At 45.5% G+C, this 26,296-nt stretch overlaps 2 protein-coding genes across 2 annotated transcripts; one reads left to right on the top strand and one right to left on the bottom strand.

Moving 5' to 3' along the window:
• Nucleotides 1-219: 219 nt before the first annotated feature.
• znf330 (zinc finger protein 330) lies at nt 220-7,340 on the bottom strand. Its single transcript, XM_080533995.1, has 10 exons — nt 7,284-7,340; nt 6,335-6,478; nt 6,110-6,129; nt 5,869-5,939; nt 5,685-5,761; nt 4,652-4,778; nt 4,394-4,498; nt 1,980-2,026; nt 1,460-1,577; nt 220-1,256 (listed from the first exon to the last, which is right to left on the bottom strand). Exons 2-10 carry the CDS (start codon nt 6,452-6,454, stop codon nt 952-954), a joined length of 990 nt encoding a protein of 329 aa, XP_080390121.1. The 5' UTR covers nt 6,455-6,478; nt 7,284-7,340; the 3' UTR covers nt 220-951.
• A 1,272-nt stretch (nt 7,341-8,612) lies between these two features.
• Nucleotides 8,613-26,062, top strand: rnf150a (ring finger protein 150a; the record flags this gene model as incomplete). The annotated part of the gene is made up of 7 exons (XM_080533986.1): nt 8,613-9,087; nt 17,881-18,131; nt 19,486-19,557; nt 20,437-20,519; nt 20,790-20,886; nt 21,261-21,468; nt 25,730-26,062. The coding sequence occupies 7 exons, from the start codon at nt 8,613-8,615 to the stop codon at nt 25,843-25,845; spliced, it is 1,302 nt and encodes a 433-aa protein (XP_080390112.1). The 3' UTR covers nt 25,846-26,062.
• Nucleotides 26,063-26,296: the final 234 nt, after the last annotated feature.

Genomic DNA, 26,296 nt, shown 5'->3' with positions numbered 1-26,296 from the left:
CCTCCAGCCTTGTGTAAGTTTTTTCCAAGTTCATTTAATATTTGATTCAATACTTGAATCTAATATTAATCTAAGTAAGTCACGTGTTTGCTAAATGCCAAAAATATAAATGTAAACAATATACCTGAATTCAAATACTTTCGCAGTCAAAGCACAAAAGGATATGATTAAGATATTTATTTGAGTCCATCAGGTTTTGTTTTAACAAAATAGACCATAACTTTTTTAAAAACATAACATTTTTTTTCTTTTTCCAATTGATATGGGGGAAACAAAAGAAATGACCAGAAAAGAAATGACCGTGTTGTATACATTTCATCACGTATACAAATGCATCGTTTGTAGGTACATTATTACATTTAGCCTTCATTCTCCCATGTCAGTCTCATTAAGTGAGACCTGGTTGAATAATGGCCGTGCATTCGGATACGACAAGCCATCATTCTTCACTTATCTATCACAATGCAACATGATAATGAAATATATACTGCAACTATAGGCCATTTCCAATGCAATCAATGCTGAGTGGTGAAAATCTTTCTGGAGTTCTCAAAGTTACTTCCTGCATGAGCCTTTCTGACCCATGACTTTATTTGCATAAAACGTATTAGCTGCAGAGTAGGATCCGTGAATGGCCATAGCTAATGTTCGCCGAAAATATAGCATTGTACCATGATGAAATGATGGATCGCTGCCAGTACTTGTCCATAAAATAACTGCAAGGTACAGAAAACATTCAATACAGTTAATTCAATCAATTCAATACAGAACTAGCGAGTGGTGAACTATCACTTGAAGTATTACAGTTGCACACAATCTCCTGTATACTAACCCCGCCCCCCCCCCCCTTGTGGTCCCTCCCCAAACAGAGGATAGAGGAGAGGGGGAATAGAGAAGAGTGGGAATAGAGGAGAGGGGGATAGAGGGGAGGTAGGAGCCAGCACATTTGATTTACTGAGCCTCCGTAGCTACAGGGGTCCCATCTAGCTTCAGACCGGCCATGGAACCTGAAACTTCCTCCTCCTTCTTCTCCTCTTCCTCATCATCATCGTCGTCATCTTCCTCCTCCTCCTCCTCATCATCATCTTCATCATCCTCATCCTCGTCATCCTCATCCTCCTCCTCGTCTCCTCCTCCTCCTCCTCCTGAGGAGGCCACATTCTTCCAGTACGAGTCGTATCCCGACGCTCCGAACCCCCCGTATCCAGAGGAATCCTCGTCAGCGCCGCCCTGCCGGCCGAACTTATGGGAGCGGGCTGCAGGAAGGGAACAGGTGAGGACAGGTGAACACAGGTGTGAGCTCTGACGCCACAGTGGTCAGTGCATGTACAGAACTATCAAAAGGACATTCGAATGTGGGGGGTTTGAGGGTTGGAAACAACTGTCGAGAAATTTGGGCGAAGTAAGTTACACAACAAGTCTGACTTTGAGTTATTCTTAGTTGTTTGTTTTGACTCACTGGACATGCTGAGGTCTTTGGTCTCCTGGGTCTCATGGCCACACTTGGGACAGGGCAGGTTCTTCCCCTTCTCTTGTTTAAACACTTTACTCTTGACATGATCGTCACAGTAACAAGCCTGGGGGAGAGAGACAAGAGGATGTGAGGACAGACTATTGGGGTCACAACCGACTCCCTTCACCTTCCTTCTCAAAAAGCATTGGAGGAGAAGACCGAAAAAGGGGAAGGACCTTGGATCTTCTCCTCCAACGTGATTTGAGGAGGGGGAATAGAGGAAAGACTATTGGACTGCATGCACCAAAAGTACTGCATCATAATAGGCTTTTGCTGCTGTTGTATAAACAACTGCTCAGCTGAGACACTGGTAAGGTCGCCACATTTGTATCATCGTATCATTATTTTTTTTAGTAAAGCAGTTTTATCACAAGCGCATTGCAGGACATAACAGTGGCCTGACCTCAGCCTGGTTCATGGTTTAACATGACCCAAACCAGTGGGAGGATGTACAGATATACAACACCTTGCAGCGCAGGCAGGAGTGCTGTCCCAGTCTGTTGCAGGAAACACCTGTTATGGAAAAGGGAAGATATATTTATTTAACCTTTTAGCAGGGAGTCCAATTGAGACCAAGTTCTCTTTTACAAGGGAGCCCTGCATAGACAGTTTACAACCGTCCATGATACACATACAACATTACAACTAGGGCTGGGTTCAAAAAATCGATTTCCCGATTCTGAATCGATCTTCATTAAATGAGCGATTATCGATTCATAAATCCCGAGATCGATCATTTTTTTTTTTTTTTTTGCTTGCAGCTTCAACCCGCAACGAGATCTCGTGGCCAGATCTCGCGCTACAAGAATTTATCATATCTCATGCAACGTGAGGTCTCAACACTAAAATCTAAAAACATGGCGATGGCAGGGACACTCAAGTCACCACCAGGCTTAAAGTCAGATGTCTGGGTGCATTTTGGATTTAAAAAATGTGACTATAGAGATGAGCTGGACAAAAGCAAAGTCATATGTAAATAAAAAGTACATTCATGTAACTGCTTTGGAGTCAATTCATTGATATGTTTAACAATGCTACATGTTATAGGGTTCCTTGAACCATTTATAGCATTAGTTCGGAGAATCTCTTTCATATTCAAGCAAAAAATGTATATTGTAACTAGATCGAATCGGAATCGAATCGAATCGTGAATCGAATCGAAAGCTGTGAATCGGAATCGAATCGTTTTGGGAAATCAGTGGCAATACCCAGCCCTAATTACAACGTAATAAAACACAACATATACGGTTAGCAAATGTCTTTTGCATTCTATAATCTAACCTAAGTAGGCCTAGTGGGTATTACAGTCTGTGAGAGTAAATATGTTGCTCTTCCAACTGCAATGTATTGTGTATAGTGTTGCACGATGTACTGGTTCTACCAAAGTATCACCACACCCTGCTTTGAAAACGGGTCTGTTCGGTTGTTAAGTCTGACGTCAAACGTGACGTTTAGCAATTTCCGGGTCCAAACCAGAAATTCCCTGCACCATAATACCAGTGTACTACTACTACTAATAATAATAATAATACATTTTATTTATAAAAGCACTTTACATAGGAAATCTCAGAGTGCTACAATTAAACACAGGAAGATTGCTACAATTAAACACAGGAAGATAAAACAATAAACATGTTCAATTAAATGAAATTCTACAGCGGTAGAATGACAGTTCAATCGTTTTTAGACTCGGATCTATTCATACAACAAGGGACACAGCACTTTCCCGTTTTTCCTATATTTGTCAGCGTCTTTGAGCCTCGGAAAAGCGCTATATAAATATAATGAATTATTATTATTACTGAGGCATTTCGAAGACAGCGCCTCAGCCAACTTTGGACCCGGAAACACGTCACGACTTAACAACCGAATACTAAAAACATTTAGTTTTTATAAACCATAAATGCCTGACCTTGTATTTACTTTGAGCAGTGCGGCATATTATCAGAATCAGAATTGCTTTCATTACATCCAATGTACGGGTACAAAGTAAAATGCTTAGTACAATATTATCTTCTAAGTGTAATTTGTCTATGCGCTCACAAGGGGTGAGGGGCAGTGTGCTGTGCACGCATAGTGGGCGTGGGTGGCAGGGAAACAATGCTAAACAATCGCAGGTAAGAGAAGGATGGAAGCCTCGTGTCGATGCTGGCCGGCCCCAGCTTGTAGATAAAAAGCATGCTAGAGAGGACATCTGGCATTACTCTGCCGACAGAGCCAATGTTGACGGCATGCCTTTATGCTACCAGTGCTAGCTCTTTATTTATGTCTGCTCTCCATGCATGTACAAATCTGACTGAACTCTTTTTTTTTTTTAAAGTTATTTTTTCTGAGTGGGGCAGTCCCACTCATATTTTTCATCTTTATTGACAGTTACAGTGAAGATTTAGACAGGAAGGATGGGTGAGAGAGAGGAGGGATGACATGCAGGATATGTCCCCGGCCGGAATCGAACCGGGGACCCTGCGGTTACATGGTCAGCGCTTAACCCGCTACGCCACCTAAGCGCCCCTGACTGAACTCTTCTGACTTATTACCTGCTGGTGCTATCGCTCTCAAGAACTATAGCGACACCTTCCAGTTTTTTTTAATTTGTATTATTATTTTAAATTATTTGTTCAAATGTTATGTTAAGATGTTATACGCTGTGTTCAACAGCTGCGTTGACGCTGAAAACCTGTGTAGGCCTAATTATAATTTTTTTCACACAGAAAGGAAGGAATCGAACTGACAAGCAGAATTGATAATGGAATCGGTATCAATAACATCTTATCAATTCCCATCAACAGGTCACGGTGTGAAAGCTGTCATGGAAATCTGCCAATCAACTGCAACAACATGGGTGAGTGACAGGTGAAAAATACCAATGACAAGACTCACATTTGTAAGTCTCCGCCTCCAGGACCTGACAGCTGGCTTGGTGCTCAAACTGGTCGTCCTCGCACAGGAAGTTGGAACAGAAAGAGCAACGGTATACCCTTCCCCCTGTTCCAGATAAGAAAAAAGGGGAAGAATTACTCAGGAACACAAGGGAGTGACCAGTAATTTGGTGCACTTTTATAAGAAACGCAAATAAACAGTTCTTAATTCAGTTTCACGCAATAGAAAACACAGTCAATAGTAAATCTCATTATTTACCATGGTCCCATACACATCGTTCACACTCGATGCAGTCAGCATCAGTGAGGGGACACACGCAGGCGTGGGTACTCAGGCACTTCCTCCCATGGCAGACCCAGGCCTCACAGAAGTCACACACCGCTCCCTTTGTGGTAAAAAAAAAAAAGCACATTTCACGACATGGAAACACAAGAATGGAATTTAAGGAGGTTGGGCACTGACCAGACGGGCTAGTACACTGCGATTTCTACTAGCCTTCTGTCCAAAACATTAAACGGCAAAAAATGCTACAGTTTTTATTTCCTATAAATGTACAGCTCTCTACAGTAGCTGTTCTTTTGCAATTGGAACATACAAAATCTCACTGGCCCAGAGGGCCACGTTTGGTCACACTTTTCACTATTCAGCTTTGAAAATGACTAGCCTTGGACTAGCTTAATTTAATTCCCATCCCCGTGTGAACATCACCAGGGGTCTACCAACAGTAAAACAATGACTACAGATATCCATACCTACATTTTAGTTACATCTTTTTAATTGAGCTTTTATCCAAAGCGATTTACAATTAGAGAATACAGGGACAATCTCCCTGCAGTCATTGAGGGCCCAGTGCCTATCTGTACCTAGTAGAGTAAATGGAGCAGTGTCACATACCGCCAACATCTTGTGGAATCAATGCCTGTTGTTTGTTTACTAAACCATGAATTGAGACCGTTTTGAGAAAAGGGAGGCCCTACCCAGTATTAGTATAGCGTTCCTAATACAGTGCTCACTGAGTGTATATGTTACGGTACATGTGGGAATACGGTACATGTGGGAATACTAGGGTTAGGGTTAGGTGCTACGTCGATTTGGTACATGCTGGCATCCCTATCCCTAACCCTAATCCTATCCCTATCCCTATCCCTAACCCTAACCGTAACCTTAACCGTAGCACCCTAGTACCCAACCCTAACCCTAGTTTTCCCACATGTACCGTGTTCCCACATGTACCGTAACATATATATGAATGGGGAAACTATGTTTGTCAAAGTTCTTCTACAGCTCTTACCACCATGGCCATCCCAGTGCTATGGATCCCTGGATGCCTGATGACACAGTCTGATGACTTCATGCATTTGGTTTTGCCTTGAGAGGGGAAACAGGACAGAATCACACCACAGCTTGACATCACACATGGTTGGAAAGAGCTTCAGAGAAATTACATACCACACAACAGGTTGAAGATCACTCACCACATTGGGCACACATGGGTAACTTCTGCACATTGCCGCAGAAGTAGCAGAAAGCCCTGTTCTTCTGTCGTCTATGAGGGGACCATTGAAACAGGGGAATACATTTGTCGGATCAAAGCCTTCATCTGAAGATTGGCAGCTGATATACATAGTGTACAATACTTCTTTTTTTTTATTTTTTATTTTTATGTATTGACAGGTTTCATCATGATGAATAGGATATAGGTTGGAAGTTGCTTACCTTTGACATTTGTCACATTCCTGCAAAACATCAATATGTGGAATTGTCACTTATATACAAACATTACATGGATAGCAAACAAACAGTTTATCATTATGCAGCTCCTTACATCACAAATCATTTGACATCATGCCTACAATGATGTTATTATAGGGGTTTCAAACCTGTACATTCCCATGTACCTATATGTATTTAATTATATACATCATTGGTTCCATTGCATACCATGGCCTGATTGCAGGGTTGTTTTGCCACGTCAACATGGTCCCTGTTCGCTCTAGTCTGTTTCTCCCGTTCCTTCCGGCTCTCGGCCTTCTTACGGGCGCCTGTCTTCTTCTTGGGCATCTTTCAGGACACAGTTGAGGTCGTCTGGACAATCAAGCAAACAGACATGGACAAGGAGAGATTAGTCAATTGCAATTCAGCACATTAAATGACTCCTAAAAGGACATTTGGATAAACTGACCACGATCTTCTGAAATGGCAACATGGACGTAAAAACGCTGTCTTTACCTAGGAAATCTTGCGCTAGGGATGTGCAAGCTACCATGCAAGGCGGCCGGCCCACTCATTGGGAATTTGAGCAAGGACACGTGGACACCACAGACCTTGCGATCATCATACGCCGGCTCTCCCTCCTGAGCCGCCCCTAAAGTAGTGGCCAGTATGGGGATCGAACCCGCGACCTTAACGTTATCAGTACGACGCTGAAACCAACTGCGCTAGTCGCCTGCACACTGCTCAAGAGTTGGTTGTGTTTTTTTGTTGAAACGTGTGAAAACGTACCTGAGATCGTATAAGTAAAGACACATTACAAATGCAAAATACAAGAATGTACAATATATTATAGGGCTATACCTTCCACTCTAAATAAATGACAACAAACAAATTGCCTATGAATACCTAAATATAAATAACATAAATATATACCGCACTAAATTAATGAGCATAACAATCATGTGGCAGTTAACAGTAATTTTACCCTTTACTAAATGTCAATATGTGAGGTAAATGATCACACATGACTGTGCTATTTAAGCTCATTTAAGATGAATTACATGCGACAATAAGCGCCAATGGCACGCAACACAACATTACAACAACGATGAGACACATTGCTAAAACACACGAGGACTTTTATCACCATTTAATCATCTAAATAAGTGAATTTTACCAGAAGATGAAGCAGCAACCGTTTGATGGCAGTGGCTCAGCTACAACAGGAAGTTGTCCAGCAGTTTGAGTTCTACTTCATTCTATTCCGGGCAGAAATGTGTTTAAGCCGCCCGTCAGTTCCTACCTCAGTTCCAAACCTATGCAGTGTGTAACACTACGAGTTCAGTGTTCTCCTAAAATATGATTCCAATGTCATACATTATTTAATGATGATTCATATTTAGTGTTCAAGTCTATCAATTGTGTATTTTGCAATAATAAAGTTTTGCGCTCCATCACTGTGTTTCTGATGTGAATACAAGAGACAGTGAATTATCGCTGTACCAGCAGATGACAGTAAACCTGTCAAACCTGTCAAACCTTTCAGGATTTGACGTGTGGGGTGAGTTTGAGGCATGGAGAAATGACAAATATGTGCCAGCCGATGGCAGTAAACTATTGTGTTTTGCCCCCTTATTTGCTTGTAATCACAATAGAATTAAGCAGTTTGTTCTTGTTTTCCACTACACTATTCATCTCTTACATGGGGTGTGGGGCACTCTTATCTTTTTAAAGAGTTTTTCCTCCATCCCCACTCTCCAGTGACATTACCAGTGGCGGATTAAGGTGGTCAGTGGCACTAGGCTACTCCTTTGTGTGAGGCCCCCCCATACACGAGCCTCCCCAAAATACACAACTCACGAGCACCCTGCACACACACACCACTCATAATGCTTTACCATAAAACACATTGTGCTTTAATAACATAATGCAAACAATAAAAAATGCACTGAAAAGGTTGTTATCATCCTGAACTATCTCTGTTATTATGAAATAATATAATACATCAATGTATTACTGTAAACTATTGTATTGAAATCGTAGTGAGAGAATTCGGCACATCATCATGGGCATGGGGACTAGAGGGTTGAGCCAAAGTGGGTTGAACCAAACAGCAGTTCGGCCGTTTTCGGCAATCTTCGTGATCCCCGCCCAAGTCACATGTGTTTCCCCGTTCGGGCTGGACGTGAACCCCTAGCCCTGCAAACAACCAGCAGGCGGTGAGTTTAACACTGTGGCTGACAGACAACAACATCGGCATGGTTGGTGGAGCACGACTACAAAACTAAACTCTACAACAAATAAATCCGTTGACGACTAGTAGATATTCTGGAGGTGTGTTCAGTTGTGAAACCAGAAATTACCTGTTGGGGTTTGCTCCGCTTTTGTAAAGCAGACCCTGAAATCGAGGTCTGGAAAGAGAGGGGGGGGGAGAGCCTCAGCTTTCACAGCGGGAGGCAGGTGAGCTTAGCACGGCGGCAGAGACTCACTATCGTCGGGGGCAACCATGGCCATGATGTCCCTTATTCTAGCCTGCCGCAGTCTCGCTCTCTCGACGTGGCTGCTCTCCTTCTGTTTCGTGCATCTGTGCCTGTGCCTGGACGTGACGGTGGCGGAGAAAGAGGAATGGTACACGGCGTTCGTCAACATCACCTATCTGGACCCCGCGACGTCCGAGATCAGGACAGAGAAGAGCGAGTGCGGCCGCTACGGCGAGCACTCCCCGAAGAGGGAGGCTCGGGGGCCGGTGCTGATGCCCTCCTCTCTCCTCCTGCACGACAGACAAGCGTGCGACCCGAACGTCAGATTCCCCATCATCCCTTCTTCTCGAAGGGACACCCCTTGGGTGGCGTTGATCGCGGCGGGGAATTGTACTTTTCCAGAGAAGATTCGCCACGCCGCGAGTCACAACGCTTCTGCGGTGGTCGTTTATAACGTGGGCTCCGGGAACGCCAACGACACGATCACCATGCCCCATCCAGGTAAGAGCCCCACCGTTTCAGGGAGCAAATCGTGACGTTAGAATTATAAGGTTCTATCTCAATTTTTGGTCAAAATTGTTTTTTTTAACATAATCTGATCCATTATGTGTTTATTAATGCCTGTGTGGTGTTATTTTTAAAATGTTGACATTTTTGAGTTAGTAATTCATAAAATACAAAGGTTCCATCTCACAGAACATAATGGAATGTAAAAACTTTGACGCTCAATATCTCTGAACTGCCCTAAACGGAGATAGAACCTTATCATTCTAAACGGAGATAGAACCTTATCATTCTAAACGGAGATAGAACCTTATCATTCTAAACGGAGATAGAACCTTATCATTCTAAACGGAGATAGAACCTTATCATTCTAAGCTCACGAAATGCATCATGCTCTTATGTAGTTGATGCCACTTTAGGCTATACATGTGTAGTGAGGCTGTGTCTCTGTGAGAAAGACTTGTTGACAGCGTGCAGAACCTGTCATTGTTTTGTTTTCGTTCCGCAATGGTTGTTGCAAGATAGTCAAACTTGCATTTTAGGATGCACACTGACTCCACCATGATTATCTCCCATGACTAGTCTCTCTTACCACGTAACATCAAGGGCTTTCTTGCTCATATAACTGGTACGATGATGGTTATCAATGAACTACAAAGAAAGGTGTCCTTCGTGCAGTTCATCCTTTGTGGGGGGTTTGAATGTTCTTTTGCAGAAGGAAGGATGTCATGGGCCTGTACTTATAAATGCATGGAAAGAGTGAAGGCATAGCCATGTATGCCTTAAAGGGACCCTTCACCAATGTTATTTTCAGTAACTAACTACAATGACTTACCAGCCAGAGGGAGTGATATCATTTGATATAATTCAAATATATATATATATAGGCTATATATTTACTTTTTATGACACCTACGGTAATTTCCTTATATTAGGACGTTTTGTGTTATCTTTTTGACTACAGACAGAAGACTACTAGTATTGCACACTTGTGTGGCATTGGGGATAATGAATGCGATGTTCACAATGTTTCTATAATGCATGAATATTAATAGGCCTAGCCTTAACAGTCATCCATGTCTATAGACTACCTAGACTAATGTTGTCCATGAACACACAACCACACGCTATGTCTACGCCTACAACAGGCTCCCGGAGAGACCTTTTGACATGCATGTTTTTCTCTCTCAAGGCTAGATGCCAACGCGTGTACAGCATAGAAATGCCAGTGTTGTTCTCGTTCCGGTCATGACTTGTCTAGCTCGGCTGACTCCCTGACTGTGTCTGACATGGTGTTCCACTGAACTGTGTCAAAGGTTGTGTCACGGTTGCCATGGCGCATGACCCCTGCCATGTCAGTGGTCCGCTGCAGAGAAACCAGTAGAGGCCTTCTTTCCCTCCTCTCCCTCCTTCTCTCGCTCTCTTTCTGTGTTTCTCCTCTAAAAGAAAGAAGAAAAGAGAAGTAATTCTTATTTCTTCTAGCATTGTAACTGCCAATGGCCCCTGGTCCTTTGGCATAGATTTGTTTCTCTAATGATGACTGATGTATAGATGATTCACTTACTTAGACAAATGTACTTGTTGTAAGTCGCTGTATGAAGGCGTCTGCTAAATATCTCAAATGTAAATGTAAGCTGTGCGGAAACCAAATACAAAGAGGAGGAGGATTTTGATGTAGGTGTTTATAAATATTCATAGGAGAAGGGTTTTTAGCACAGCTCATATTTCCTCTCTCATGAATGCCATATTTGGATTGTAAAGCTGGAATCCCACTTTGCGAGCGGTCCAGATGGCAAACGATTATCGTGCAGCTCCTGTCAACATAAAGGATATGTGTGTCTGTGTCTGTATTAGATTAGATTAGATTAGATTCAACTTTATTGTCATTGCAGAGTACAAGTACTACCAGACATCGAAATGCAGTTCAGCATCTAACCAGAAGTGCAAATAGTGATAGTGCAAAACATGACAGTGATAAGTGATAGGTACAGTATGGCAAGTACGGTAGTTAAGAGGTAGGCCTATATGCAAATGATGGATAACAGTAAGCTATGTACAGAGGTAGCTATGTACAGTATGGGGTATACAGATGTATAGAGACTAATATTAAAAAAAAGGCATACGCAATATAAAGCCTATATATTATTTTATAGGCCATAGTTCATCTACCCTTGCTTCTCTTTTGAAACACGAGCTTAAAAGCCCTGATGTTGTTTTTATGGTAATGAAAACACAACAAGGCATACACATACATGATTGAGTCAGCTCTGTTGAACCTAACATAATGTCTACAGGGAGTCAGTTACCATGACAACATTTTTTTATGGGTGCTTAAGGGACGATCACAGTTTATTAGTGGTCTGGCATATTTAAGATGGGCCAGGGGATGTGGCTCTATGTGAGTCTTTCAGAGTCAGTTATTCCATGCACTTCCAATGAGCATTTTAAATGTATAGGCCTAGTTTGACCCTTAAAAGTTTTTTATTTTATTTTATTATTTTACATAATAGTTGACGTCTGTGTACCAGTAGTGGGAAAACAAATCATTAACATTCTGTGAACTATCCTTTTAAACAGTTTAGTATGTTATCCAACGCTAGTCGGTGAGGTGTGTCTGTCTAGCCTGTGTCCAGTACTGAAGTAAGTAAAAAGCCTTTGAAAACATAATTGTATATCTTCCACTGTAGTGAAATGCTGTCTTTCCAGTCAGCCTCAACATGGGTGACAGGAGCAGGGGGGTCCTCTTCACGTCCTTGTCCCTAATTCATCAAGTCTCATCTACAAGGCAAAGTAACAACATTGGGAGAAACATCGAGCTTCTACACCACTCTGAGGTGTCTACATCCACAAGACTGTGAGAGTCCAGAGTGGCCAACTAGAGTCCGCAAACAACCCCAACTCCCCACTCCAGCCACCCCCCCAGAATGAGCTGACAGGCAGTGCCTATCCTACCAGCCTGTCACCAGACTGCCAAACTCCATTAGACTACCCGGCTTGCAACCCTCTCATACCTCCTCCAAAAAGACTTTGTAGCTGGCTGTTTGAGTTCTGCACACAGGGTTGCTTGCCACTGAAGATGGATTGGCTTCATTCACTCCAAGCACCAGTTGTTACTCAGCCTAGTCGTGTTGCAACTTGAGTAACTGAACCAAGACACTATTCTATACGCTGATAATTGGTGTCTACTCAATCAAAGGCTTTGATTGGATGAGTTTTCGAGTGACTCTGTGGAAACATGCTTATAGGGTGGGGCCGTCCGTACTTTAATGAGACTAGCCTGTGGTTGTTATTGGCCAGGTGAACAGACGGATGAACAACCATGGGGGGGGGACCACGGTGGATTATGTTCTCTCGAGTTATTTTTTCCCTCACATTCACCACTGCGGCCCCTGTCTCTTGACAGAGCTCGGGAAGCTACATTCCCAGAATGTCACACAGTCTTCAGGGAGTGTAGGTTGGGAGGGGGGGGGTGTTGTCTGCTGCCTCATAATGAGGAAGTGAAGAGAGACTGCTGTGACGGACGCCTCAGACTGACGGTGGGAAGTGTGCGCGCGGGGGGGGGGGTTGCATCCCCCCCCCCAGGGAGTTCTCTGAGACCAACCGCTGTGTCCCTGCCTGCCTAAGCTCAGGAGGGACGTCTTCTCTGCCCACGTCCCTTGCCTGCTGTGAGGGCACGGCTCCTCTCCCTGGGCACCGTCTGAAAAGATGAAAAGAGAACCGTGCTATTTCTGGGCCCGCTGGCCTGCCTCCAGCCACGACTCAAACACTGGGCTCTGAAATGAACAGACAGAGAGAGAGGGAGAGAGAGAGAAAAGGAAGGAGGAGGTGTGTGTGTGTGTGTGGGGGGGGCACGCAGATGGAGATAAGGAGAGAAGAGAGACTGAGAGACTGGCAGAAAGACAGACGTTTGAGAAGGCGGGGGGGGGGGGCACAATGATGACAAAGGAGTGGTGGTGGCGACAGAAGAGGGCGATAGATAGATAGATGGAGGGATGAAAGGGGATGTGATGATGAGTGAACAGGGGACTGAAAGACATGGAGAGAGCGACTGAGCGAGAGAAAGAGAGGTAGAGCAGCCAGGGAGGTTGCCAGTGCCAAGAATCACTCAGAGGTATCTTAATTCCGCCCCTGCTTCTGACAAAGGATACAGACCCCCCCTTCTTGTATGGGAACACGCTGAGGTCTGTGTGGACATCATGACACCCACGAATCCTATCACAGCTGTGATGTTTATGAAAGAGTTGACATTCAGAAGCAGGGTTTTATATGGAGAGGAGGAGCCGGGTCTCTCAGACAAGCTGATGTTATTCGGCCCTGACTGAATGGAATGTTGTGGCTTTCTCTCTACCTTTTAGGGAACTTCCCTCGTAGGCAGTTGTCGGCCATCTTGGCTATGCTAATCGTCATGGCTACATAATCATTATGTCAGTATGCCTTAAATGCTGTCTCGAGTCTAGTTAGTTTACAATTGGTCATAAATTCGAATGCAACTTCTTTGTGCAACATAAGCTCAAAGTATCTTTGGTTGTTATGCACATACTTCATTTTAGCATAATGTGGTCTCGTCCAGGTGACTTATAATCAGTGTACCGTATATGGCAAGGAGCAATAATATTGGCCTAATATACAGTAGGCCTAGCAATTGAATGCTAATGTTAGCTGGGAAGTTATCACTGGGTTGTTGATGGTAGAGTGGTTGTCTGTGTAATGTGTGTGTGAGCTGTGTGCTGATCAGAGGCCTCTCCATTATCAACCAGGCAGCTTGCCTCCGCTGCTGCAGCCCTCAGGGCCACTAGCAAAAGTCAATGCTCAGCACTAAACGGGTTAGAGCCCCTTTAAAAAACAGACAACCTGGCTGTTTTCTCTCTCTCTCTCTCTGTCTCTCTCTCTCTCTCTCTCTCTCTCTCTCTCTCTCTCTCTCTCTCTTTATCTCTCTCTCTCTCTCTCTCTCTCTCTCTCTCTCTCTCTCTCTCTCTTTATCTCTCTCTCTCTCTCTCTCTCTCTTTATCTCTCTGTCTCTGTCTCTGTCTCTCTCCCTCCCTCCCTCTGTATCTCTTTGTATGTCCCCCGGGATGCACCTTCTTGGCAGAGTGTGTACGGAGAACAGAGAGCTTTTGGCTTTTGGTTCCAGGTCAGCCTGGGTCGATATTATACCTTTCATTTATAGAAGCTGCTACTTCTGTCCATTGTCACCTGATTGCTTCACAGAGAGCAGAACGCAGAAATAAGAGCCGATAGGCTCACCGCGCGATCTTGAATTACCTTTTTTTATTTACTATCACCCTCGTGGATTGATTTAATATGAAAAAAAAGAATCACCTAATTGTTGCATTGCCGTGTTGGCTTTTTTTTCTTGAATCTGTATTTTGCTCCCTGTGGAATGTCTTTGAAAAGGTCTGTCTCATATCTGACTAGTTGAATATAATTCCCCCAAGCCCCCCAGATGGTCTCCTCGGTTAAACCCTTGAGTCTGAAGACTGTGCACGACTTAAGACCTCATCCTTAAAAAGCTGAAGCATGTCTTGCTTGCAAAAGCAGCTTTACAAAACAGTGAACTAGCCTACAACACTGTATTCCCTCACCTGTGTCATACAGTAGGTTAGTGAGGGGTGTCTATTGTTAATGCTGAGGATTGGCCCCAAAGGTTATTAAAGAGGATGAACCGTTGAGACCTTGTCAGATGTTTGACATGTAGACCTCGTGTTTGGATTCAGCCTTCGTCCTTCTTGCTCCTTCCCACCTCTGTCCTCATGCCATGAATAATTTGGGGGGTGTAAAAGGCTTTGCGTTTGCATAATCATAATGTATTTTTTTGTTTTAGTTTTTCAGGGAAGCTGTTGAGTATTTTGACAGCGTGGAGGGGTGTTGAGCTAAGCGGGTAGCATAATAGTATTACCTCGGCCGTGAGATCTGTTTACAATGCACAAGGCCTTGTTTTTGTACCGGCGGTTGAGACGGTGATTGCATTAGAAGCTCTGCTCCAAACACTCAGAGCAAGCCTCCCTTATGTAAGGCCACGACTGCTGCCTGCTGCTGCTAACTGTGGACACTCAGCCAACTGGATTATTGTGTGTGTGTGTGTGTGTGTGTGTGTGTGTGTGTGTGTGTGTGTGTGTGTGTGTGTGTGCTACCATGCGTGTGCCACCATGCGTGTGCCAGGCAAACAATGTACTGGGGGGGATCACGTGGAATACCACAGTGCACTATAACCCAATGATGTTGTCCTATTGCGAGCTCTCAGTTATCTTCAGTCTATCTGCATGCTGTCTTTGCCAGTAGAGCTCTATATAGACAATTCCAAGTCCTTGAATCTCAAGACCATTATGAGGAGAAATGTTGGTAGTGCAGGTTTGGCAGGATAATATTGATACTGTAGCCTAATAGATTCTCTATATAATTGATCTGTTATTATCCATTAAACTCTGGCGGTGGTGCACACACACACATGCACGCATGTGCGACCTCGATGACGGACAGAACAGAGAATGTAATTAGATTATTTCTCTCTTATTTTATGTAGCCTATCTCTTTCCTTTGTTTTCTCTTCTCTCTCTCCTTTGACCGGCCCTTCTCACCTTGTGCTATTTTTACCACGGTAGTGAGACCCAGTCAGATGTGAGTCATGCAACCCAGCCATAGGGTATTAGCATAACCTCGGCAGTCGGCATGCATGCTGTTTCCATGAAAGCACGGATGTTGATTTCATGGATGTTCTTTTTACACCTGGGATTCACGTGGGGTGGGTTGACACAGTGAATCCACATTTCTCTGTGGTAAATCTTTTTCAGACACATTTCTTGTAAAACATTGTTTTTTCCACCCTTCTGCCAGGATATTGAGTAGCCACTAGCCAGGCACCAGTTCTCTCTCTTTCACCTCCTCTCTTTCTCTATCCATCCCTCTCTCTGGCAGGTTCACCCCAGGGTACCGTAATATAGACTCTCTCTCTCTCTCTCTCTCTCTCCCCATCTCCACCCCTACCCCTGGCAGGTTCACCCCAGGGTACTGTGATATAATGGCCTTGGCCGCGCTCCCACAGACCCCCCCCCCCCTGCCCGGCGTGAGAGACTATCCCACAATGCCCTGTGACTGGCTGGCTGCCCGGGCGGCGGCGGTGGCAGTGGTGGCGAGGGGGCAGTGTGAATGAGCCTCTTTAGACTGACTGATAGATGGATAGAGACACCCAGGAGGCTTCTCCCCCTCTAGCCCTTAGTGGCTCCACAGAGTCGCTCCTGTCAGGAAGCAATAGGGAGGATGTGATGTAACCATATCAAGGCTGTTGTATTGACAGTGAGCAACTCCCACCCTCAGTGTGGTCGACTCGAGAGTGGAGAGTCCAGACCAGCTATCTGCTGTTTTGTGTTTCGAAACCACTCAGCCACCTCTGATAGGTTATTCAGAGCTCCCTATCTATCACCCTCTCTTCCATCTCCCCTGGCCTCAAGTAGGTTTGAAGTGTGTCAGGTAGAACATAGGTCACTCTTGCCCTCTCTGGCTATTTAGCTTGCTTAATATTATGAATGGCAGCCATGTTGAATGAATTCCTCAGGTGAATTGTTCCAAGGTATTATTTGTTGGATTTGAATATCCTGAAAGTACTAGCTGGTTAGAAGGGCCGTAGTGACATGTCGTGCGTCATTAGCCTTGCCAACATTCTCACTACCAAATACAGGACAAAGGATGGCGTGTCGCTGCACGGGGTGGGTTTTCAGGAATTGGCACATTTACACTATACGTACGCATGATCACTGTTATTTATTTATTTATTTATTTAAATTTCCTTTTTTTGTTAACTGTGTTTAATATGTTGTCAACCGAAGGACTTTCTCATGAAATTATGTCTGATTGGTTGTTTTAGGTACTGTACTCAACAAACTGATTTTAGTATTGAAACAAATGAACCTATCAGACACACGTTCAATGAGTCAAAATGCTTCACAACAAAAAAGAATACTAAACAATATAAACAATACAAACAATATGATCTAACACCAAACCGAAGGGACATCTAAAACACATCGAAACGACAGGGTTGAATGAACTCTGGTATAAAGAGAAGAAGCTCTTCAGATTATCGATGTCAGCGAAGGCAGCATTATACTCTGCCTGACCCCAGCTCCATGAGGTCAGCCACACCAACTGTTGCCAAGTTACCGATCAAACCATTCCGGTGACAGTTGGACCTGACTGACCTAATTGCTGATTGGCCGATTGGAATGCGTGTTAGTCAGAGAGCTGTGCTGGTGCCTGGCTACCAGGCCTCTCACCCAGACACGGAATGTAGGGTTTTGTTCGCCTCTTGTTCTCTCTGAACTCCCTGTAGGCTAGGCTAGGCTATCGTTGCTAATTACTCATTGTTGTACAGAGCGTTGTGTGAATGTAGGGTTTATTTATAGCCAGACTCAGTCTGCAGTGACGCTTTGGACTCCAGGACGTCTGTGAGGGTGGATTTGCAAAACTGATTAGAACGGATGAATATCTGAATGCATGTTAATGTTGACTGCCTCGTCATGAAGTGACAGAGCTGTTGCCATTTGTGATGGAGGATTTGATGGTGGTGGTCATGGGAAGTTTTACCACATTAATGCTCCTACTACTTGAGGAGCATTTTCTTACCACCGAACTACAACATATCATCAGTTAGTTTTGAAAGGCCGGGGTAGATGACCATGTGTACTGTAGTTTGACTGCAGATAAGCCTACTTTTACTGCTCGTGTCTGAAACATGAATGTAAAGTGAATGTATATGATATATATGAAAAATGTGTGTGTGTCCGTGTCCGTCCACAGGTACAGGAGACGTGGTGGCCGTCATGATACCGGAGCCTAAAGGTCGTGAGATCATCGCCCTCCTGGAGCGGAACATCACCGTCACCTTACACATCACCATCGGAACGCGGAACCTCCAGAAGTACGTGAGCCGGACGTCGGTGGTGTTCGTGTCCATCTCCTTCATCGTGCTCATGATCATCTCTCTGGCCTGGCTGGTCTTCTACTACATCCAGAGGTTCCGTTACGCCAACGCCCGAGACCGCAACCAGGTACTGTTACCGTGCCGACAGTCGCTCAAGCCACTCAAGCAACGACATGAACCTTGAGACTGTGTGGAACACGCAGCTCAAAGCGACCAATGTGTAATATATTATATTCATCATTATAATGTGTTATTGATGGCTGTATCGGGCTATGTTCCGAAAGTCTCAGAACCAGCCTCTGCCTGTTGCCACCTGGTGTGGTCCACTGAGCCGAGGAGGGGGTGGGGAGGAAGCTCTAATTAGCCTGACAGATGGGTTAAGTTAGTGTAAACACAGCGAGTCGCCCAACCGTCACCCAAGCCTGCGCTACACCACTTAGGCCCGGTGTGCAAACACTAGCGCCAGCCGTTTTCACTGGCTCCTGTTGACACAACGGTTACGGACGACCACCCCTGACATCCCTGTGACGTCTTGTGATCGTTACATCACAGCCCCCCCCCGATCCAACGGCGCAACCTGGGTTGCGAGGGCGACCGACGTCTGCTGTGGCGACTATTGTTTGCTTGTTTTTACCTGGAGTTCTATTATGGTGAAGTTAAGTTGAATAACTCAAGCATCAACCTGCGTGTTTGCACTCGGTTGAGCTCAAAATACTGTTTCTAATAAAGAGAACAGAACATCTATGTCTTCTGTAGATTGAGAGAAGTAGCCTTCTTTCTTCTTCTCATCTGTCATTCATATACAGTATATTTTGCTCTCTATGTTTCTATCCATCTATCCCCATCCCTCCCTCTCTCCTTCTCTTTCTCTTTCTCTTCTCCTCTCTACATTAATACCCTTGCACATCTCATGCACCCTTGCAAGACAGCCCAATTGTGTCTACTGAAAACAAGGGGTTAATTATCAGCCTAGCCATATGACAGCCACCATGTCAACAACCCTGAGTGAATATTCATCCTGTTACACAGCAAACGTAACAGATTATAGTTATACATCCGGCCCTGATCTACCCAAACATTAACATGGGGGTAGTGGTGGCCTAGTCAGTGGATAGTGAGTTGGACTGGTGATCAGAAGGTCATGAGTTCATATCCCACCTGGGAACACCACCACTAGTGTGCTCTTGAGTAAGACACTTAACCCTAAGTTACTCCAGGGAGACTCTAATTGTAAGTCGCTTTGGATAAGAGCATCTGCCAAATGGTTAAAGTGTAACATGTTCCACAGGTCAGATGAGGACATTGGATTACGAGGAAATGATCAAACCGAACCGTGTCCATTTCTTGTCAGTGCAGTTATGAATACACGGCATGTGTTGTTCCTGTTGTCTGTTGTGGGTAGTGGGTTGCTAGGTTGGCTGTAGGTTGCTAGATCAGGTTCTCACTGGTGTTGTTTTTTTTGGTTCTGTGATCCTCTGCAGAGACGCCTTGGAGATGCAGCCAAGAAGGCCATCAGCAAGCTCCAAGTACGGACCATCAGGAAAGGAGACAAGGTAGGGCCGCATCCAACTCTCTGGAGCCACATCCAACTTGGAACACAGTGACACACGCAAACACACACACACACACACACACACACACACACACACACACACACACACAGCCCAACTCCAACCTAAAGCCTTTAAGCCATGTCCCCCCTCCCCCATCTACACTTCAACCTGGAGCCGCATCCAGACGCTCATTCCTTCAGCTGTTACACTACTGTCTGTCCACATTTCAGTCAATCATATTCTGCATCTGTTGGCGTTATACTGTATAAATATGCAGATGTATTCCTTTTTCTGTTTTTAACTACCGATATCTATCTATGCTGGCAAGATGTACTACTGTATCTGCTGTCTTATAAGCCCATGCATCTGTGGTACCATTAAAAGATGTAAGATACTTAGATGAACTCATGAAGTTGAATCAATTTATCTAAAGTTGGAAGTTCACTCTCAAATCTGATAGCTAGAAGTCACCCACACCACCTCACAGAATCACGGTCGTCCAAGCAGTTATGGAAACACTTAGCAGTTATGCGAACACCAACTTTTCAAATTGTCTGACTTTCTGATTTATTGAGGTCTTGTTCGAGAGATTCCGAAGGTCAGTTGAAATGTTTGCCTCATCTTGAAAACTTCAGTTTAAGTGTTTGTAAAAGTACTTGTACGACCTTGATTTTTTGTAACCTTTTTAATGGGGTTTTTAAAGGTTTTCCGGTCTTTTATCTGACGCTAACCTCTGCTGGAAGGAACCTCAGCTTTGACGAGAATGACTCATTCTTTTTTTGGTACACAAGTTAGCATGGCATTTTATCCCTTATTTTTGATCATCCAGGAAATTAAAAAACACAGGTTGAGATAGCCAATGTGTGTTTGGTGTTCCAGGAAACGGAGTCAGACTTTGACAACTGTGCAGTGTGCATCGAGGGCTATAAGGCTAATGATGTTGTTAGGATATTGCCATGCAGGTAAGACAGCATTGTGCACATTTTCTTCTGGTAATTTTACAGTATTTAGAATGAAGGCAGACAATTATACTCAAATGGTGATTCAGCCAGTCATACTCAAAGAAGCTACATCAGAATTTGTAAATAAGAGGTTATGAAGAACACAATGAATAAGTGTGTGTGTGTGTGTGTGTGTGTGTGTGTGTGTGTGTGTGTGTGTGTGTGTGTGTGTGTGTGTGTGTGTGTGTGTGCGCGCGCGGGTCTGTCTGTGTCTGTATGTGTCATTGTCAGGCATGTCTTCCATAAAAGCTGCGTGGACCCCTGGCTTCAGGACCACCGGACGTGTCCCATGTGTAAAATGAACATCCTCAAAGCGCTGGGAATACCGGTGAGGAGGTTTTCTTATTCCGGGAGTGTGAACCCGTGACAGACATTTTAACCATTTAGCAGACGCTTTTATCCAAAGTCTCCCTGGAGTAACTCAGGGCTAAGTGCCTTACTCAAGGGCACACTAGTGATGGTGTTCCCAGGTGGGATTTGAACTTATGACCTTCACAAGTCCAGCTCACTATCCACTAGGCCACCACCACCACCACCACCCACAGCTAAAATCAAAGTCGGTAAACTAACACTATCCAAAAATGTATCATTGTGAATAATATTCATCCTACTGTTGTCCTTTCATCCTTTCTCTTCCGTCTTCGTTGTAGCTGAAAGGATTTTACCCAGAGGATTCACTGTCATACTTGTGTGTTTCTTCAGCCCAACGCCGACTGCTCGGACGATATCCCCCCCGACTATGACTCGGTGGGAGGGCCGCCCACCAACCCCGTCACAGGGGCCAGTGAGGTCACGGTGAACGAGAGTTCGGTGGTGCTGGACCCCATGGTGAGGACGATAGGCCTGCCGCAGGACTACTACGACACTGCCAGCCTACCACAGGCTGGGGAGAGCCACCACATGGCCAGCAGTGAGTACAGAGAGCGATATACGCACACACACACACACACACACACACACACACACCTCCTTCACCGCTGACTCTTAATCTCAAACAACACATTACACCACCACAGCATCCTCCACTGTAATCCTCTCCCACCACACATTCTCCGTCTCAGCGACAACACCCAACTGTGATACACTAACCCAGTGTCCTTCTCCCTGAACCTCTCGGACATGACACACTGCACTGTGCCGCTTCCAACACCTCTCTATGGTCCTTCTTATGCTGGGAGCTATGCTATAGTGGGATATAATGCAGCACTGTACGCTGAAGAGAGGGAGCCCACACTGCCACCTCTGTCTGTTCCAGAACAGAGTCCAGTGGCTCTCTCCGACCAGAGTGCATAATGTCCTGGTTCTTCACTTGTTCACTCAGTCGGTTGGACCTGTGCACGAGGAGGGTTTAGCCCGCGGCCAAGAACTAGGCCAGCCGTCACCTGTTTTGAGTGGTCCCCGATTCATACCCCCCTGGGCAGTGCTGGAGGGAAAGAATAGTGCTCCCTTTTGTTGGAAGTCACGAGCTAACCCAGTTGCAATGGCATGGTTTATATAGGAGCATAGTATGTTGTAATGCTAGCGCCTAATGGCGTGCTGGCTAATGCTAAAACCTATGCCCTGGGCCAGAGCGTTAGCATGTTTGCCAGCAGCTGGTTCGCACATGGTATTTATTAGCTATTTATGACTTGTTTGTGTTTGTGTGGGCGTGTGCCCGTGCATGTGCCCGTGCATGTACTTGTTGGTGTGCACGACGTGTGTGCCTGTTTGTATTTGTGTACCTGTTTGTGTGTGCCTGTTTGTGTGTGCATTTGTGTGTTTGTGTGTGCCTGTGTGCGTGCGTGCGTGCGTGTGTGCGTGTGTGTGTGTGTGTGTGTGTGTGCGTGTGCGGCGGGCCCCTCGGCCTGCAGAGTGGCACTGGAGTGTGTTGACATTGGCACGGGCCCACTTCCTGTCCACCTCTCTGAGATTCCGCCCACGCTTAGCGAGGCTACCAACCAAACCGTTTCTCAGAGGAAGTCTGTGCCAGGTACCGACTTAATGCTGCCTTTGTGACAGTGTCTTATTAGCTTCCCTAAGGCTCCGCTTTAAAGACCCGTGAAACGCCCGGATGCCATCAGCTGCAATGCCCCCTTCCAAACATCTGAAACCTGGGGAGATAGTCCCTCGAGAGGGTGCTTTTCAGCCCTCTCCCTCCCATAACACTAGCTGACTTCTTTCTCGTCCATGAATACCAGTCTGTGTCCCCCCCCCTCTTTTTTGGGGAGTGTACATGGTTGTCTCTCAACCGTGCTCAGCTTGTCCCCCTCCAGCCTCCCCGTCTCTGTCACCCCTAACCTGTGTTCAGTGTAAGCTTTCACAGTTCAGACAGCAGCGACAGCGTTTCAAAACACGTCATCCCCTGTACGTATCATATCTGAACTTTGTTATTGCATGCTGTAGTGTATGATATTACATTTCATCTCATTGTAACCTGCACAGCATTTTGCACTACTGTTCTACTGCAGTACGACTGGTCCCGCTGTAGCACAGCTACCATCACGTTATCACTTTATTCTACTTTTTAAATGATTATTAATTACCTTTACTTATTTTACTTTATTCTATTCTTGTTGATTTTGTATTCTGCTGCAATGCCGATGTCGAAGAACCTGAACCTAAGGATTTTACTCTGTTTACCCGCACATTAGATAGTAATAAAAGCAATTCTGATCTGATTCTGATTCCCCAGTCCAACCCTGTGTTTTAAGCTCCTCGAATAGGTTAAGCTGCCCTGTCAGAGGGGAGTGATTTGTCGGTTGCACAGAATGGAGCTCCAATCTGGCTGAGTCGTTTCCTTACGGGACGCCAATGTGGGGGCTACGCTCGGCTATTTGTCACGAGGCGCCACATTAGCGTTATCGCGGTCTGTCACCGGCTCTGCTAGGCTCGCTGCAGTGAGCAGTATAACAACCTGTCATCTGCTCCGTGGGATGACATCACATCACTGGGGAATCTGTCATGGCAGGAGACAAGGCCCTGGCCCGTGACACTGTTGCTCTGCTCACAGTCTGTTGAGTGACTTGCTTGGAGAGACAAGGGAGGGGGGGAGAAGGTTGATGACATGTTGTTTTAGGCCTCAATCCCCCCAGGGAAAGCATGCATCCGAAAGCAACAAACTGTATCTTGTGTCTTACTTTTATGTGAGAGAATAAGTTATGGTGGAAGACTTAAAGACCTCCTCATTGCCACTACCCCCTGTACAGTTAAAAAAAGTGTTAAAAGGAAAAATTAAAAATAAATCTTCCTTCTAGCATTGTAACTGTCATGTAAGTGAAAAGCAACAGACCTGTTCGTTCGTACGTGTCACACAGGACGTTGCTGCCTGAAGTAGCTGAGTCATAGCGAGTGCTCGTTGTCTTTTCAGTTGGACGTCGTCTAGCGATGTCATTTTTTTTGGGTGCTGTTTTCAGAGGCTCCTGGCCGGGTGCTGTCAGCCCTGCTTTTATGTAACTCTCCCTCATACTGGACCCGGGCCTGGAGCTAGGGGGAAGTGGTAGGGACGTGTGTGTGTGTGTGTGTGTGTGTGTGTGTGTGCGCGTGTGTGTATATGTCGGAGGGGGGGCCTGGTTCCTGTGATTGCTGACCCCCCACCGGACGGCCATCAACTGAGCCATCTGAAGGGCGGTTGTCATGGTTACATGGGTGCTCTCTCTCTCTCCTTCTCTCTCACTAACAATTCCTCTCTCCCCCTCTCCGAGCTCTATCTATCTTCCTCTCACCAGTCCCTGTGCCTCTGAATAGCAGCTGGCATCACTTTGTGTGTGTGTGTGTGTGTGTGTGTGTGTGTGTGTGTGTGTGTGTGTGCGTGTGTGTGTGTGCATGTGCGTGTGCGTGTGCGTGTGCGTGTGTGTGTGTGTGTCTGTGTGTGTGTGTGTGTCTGTGTCTGTGCGTGCCGCGGTGCAGCGGCCAATCACTTATAGTCTGCTCTCCTGCTGCTCTGCCGGAGCCTTTCAGGACAGATCCTCGGACTCCCCGTCTGCCTCTCCCTCCAAGCCCTGGCTTGCCTTTTAGAGAACCACGAGTGGAAGGGAGCCACTGCTAGGATGTAACACTTGCATATGAGTGTCTTTCCGTTCTCTTCTTCCGTCCTAGACGATGCTGTTTATCTGTGCTGCCTTCCTGTGCTGTTTGCTGTGAACGTGTGTCTCCATTTTGGCCCGTGTTGGCATGTTATTAGTGTCAGGCCAGGGGTTTTGCAAGCGGTGTTTGTTATGGTGAAAGGAATGGCGGATTTGGCTCATTGTCCTGCGGTCATAACAAGCCATTCAGCTGCAAAAGTGTGCGTGTGTCGTGTGTCGTCTGTGTCTGTGTCTGTGTCTGTGTCTGTGTCTGTGTCTGTCGTCTGTGTCTGTGTCTGTGTCTGTGTTTGTACGTGCATGCAAGGTGTTTTGTTCTCTTGTCACTAGGGGTGGGCATCGACGATCGATAATTGATCGATAAGGATCTTGGTCGATCACAAAATAAAACATTTGGTCGATCACAAAAAAAAAAAAAAATGTTTTTTTTTTTTTTGTGATCGACCAAATGTTTTATTTTGTGATCGACCAAGATCCTTATCGATCAATTATCGATCGCCGATGCCCACCCCTACAGTTGTCACGCTGATGTCAACCAGAGAGCTTGTGTTGTTCCACAGCCGGTAATTAGCCAAGAGCGTACTGGGGAATTACGTGGGCTGTTCTGTCACTGCGCTAACGTGCTAACAGCGATGCAAGTCACCGCCTGACATTCCACGGAGAGATGGGACAGGAGAGAGCTGTGCGTGAGCGTGTGGGAGGTGGAAGACGGAGGTAGATCGGTGGTCTCCTCTCCTACACTTCTCTGGTTGTTTTTCCGGTCTCTTCATTTTCTCTGTGTCGGCGTTTTCTGTTGTATATCCGAGGGCATGCAGTGCAGGCTGTCTGTGGTCTTCAAGTGACATTGAGCGAGCTTACATTGCATAGGAACCATAAAAAAAACGAAAACATTTTGTGTCTTTCCCTGCTCACTGCTGTATCCCTGTGTCCCCTTACAACTGACAACTGCCTACTGACAACTTGCCGGTGACTACAGCATGGAGTTGCCATGTAGGCTAAAGCTGCTCCTTTTACTGCACAGTTAATTAATGGGGACTGTCCACGAAATGATAAGCTAAGCTAAACTGTCCACAGCGTCTGTGCTGACCAGTTGCACCTTTCTCGTCTCTATAGGTGAGCACCAGCTGAGCAGCGACTCGTCAGACGCCTCCCTCATCATGGCGGTGGAGGTGGGCATGTCCGACGTGGAGCTCTCCGTCGAGCAGGACAGCAACGAGGTCAAGTCCTGAGCCAATCCCAGCCAAGCAGGAAGCTCAAGTCGCCATGGAGACAAGCAACGACGGGACTGAAGGTGTCTGGGTTTCCCAGAGAGCATCTGGGTTCCTCGGGCGGGAGCGGCTTAAAAAAAAAAGGAAAGAGACAACCAAGCAATAGAACCCATAGCAGCGCGACACCCATTTCTGTCCCTACTGCCTCATCTACCACGACAAACAACGGTTCCTCTCTGCTTCACTTGGAAATGTGTGTGTCTGTTTTTATGTCTGTTTACAGTCACGGCCTTGTTCCGCTCCACTCCACCATAGCTTGGCTACCATGGAAACAAGGCAGCCAATCACAGCCCTCGTACTTGGCTCCTGGATAGGACCTATACTAGTTTAACAGAGTTGTTGTCTCCATGTTGCTGGTCAGTTCCTTGACTCTGTGGAAAAGTGACTGTTTTTGATTTTCTTTCTACGAGAT

This window comes from Nansenia antarctica, assembly GCF_963989245.1.
Source record: "Nansenia antarctica genome assembly, chromosome: 6".
Lineage (NCBI taxonomy): Eukaryota > Metazoa > Chordata > Actinopteri > Argentiniformes > Microstomatidae > Nansenia > Nansenia antarctica.
The sequence above is the reverse complement of the archived record's forward strand: the minus strand, read 5'-3'. Positions and strand labels throughout refer to the sequence as shown.

Bases quoted from the DNA above. Each gene is read 5' to 3' on its own strand.
- znf330 (XM_080533995.1), bottom strand. From the start codon at position 6,454: ATGCCCAAGAAGAAGACAGGCGCCCGTAAGAAGGCCGAGAGCCGGAAG. The intron at 5,762-5,868 runs GTGAGTGATCTT...TCCCCTCTCAAG, and splicing joins ACCCATGTGTGCCCAATGTG to GCAAAACCAAATGCATGAAG. The intron at 2,027-4,393 runs GTGAGTCTTGTC...TTTCCATAACAG, and splicing joins GGAGGCGGAGACTTACAAAT to GTGTTTCCTGCAACAGACTG.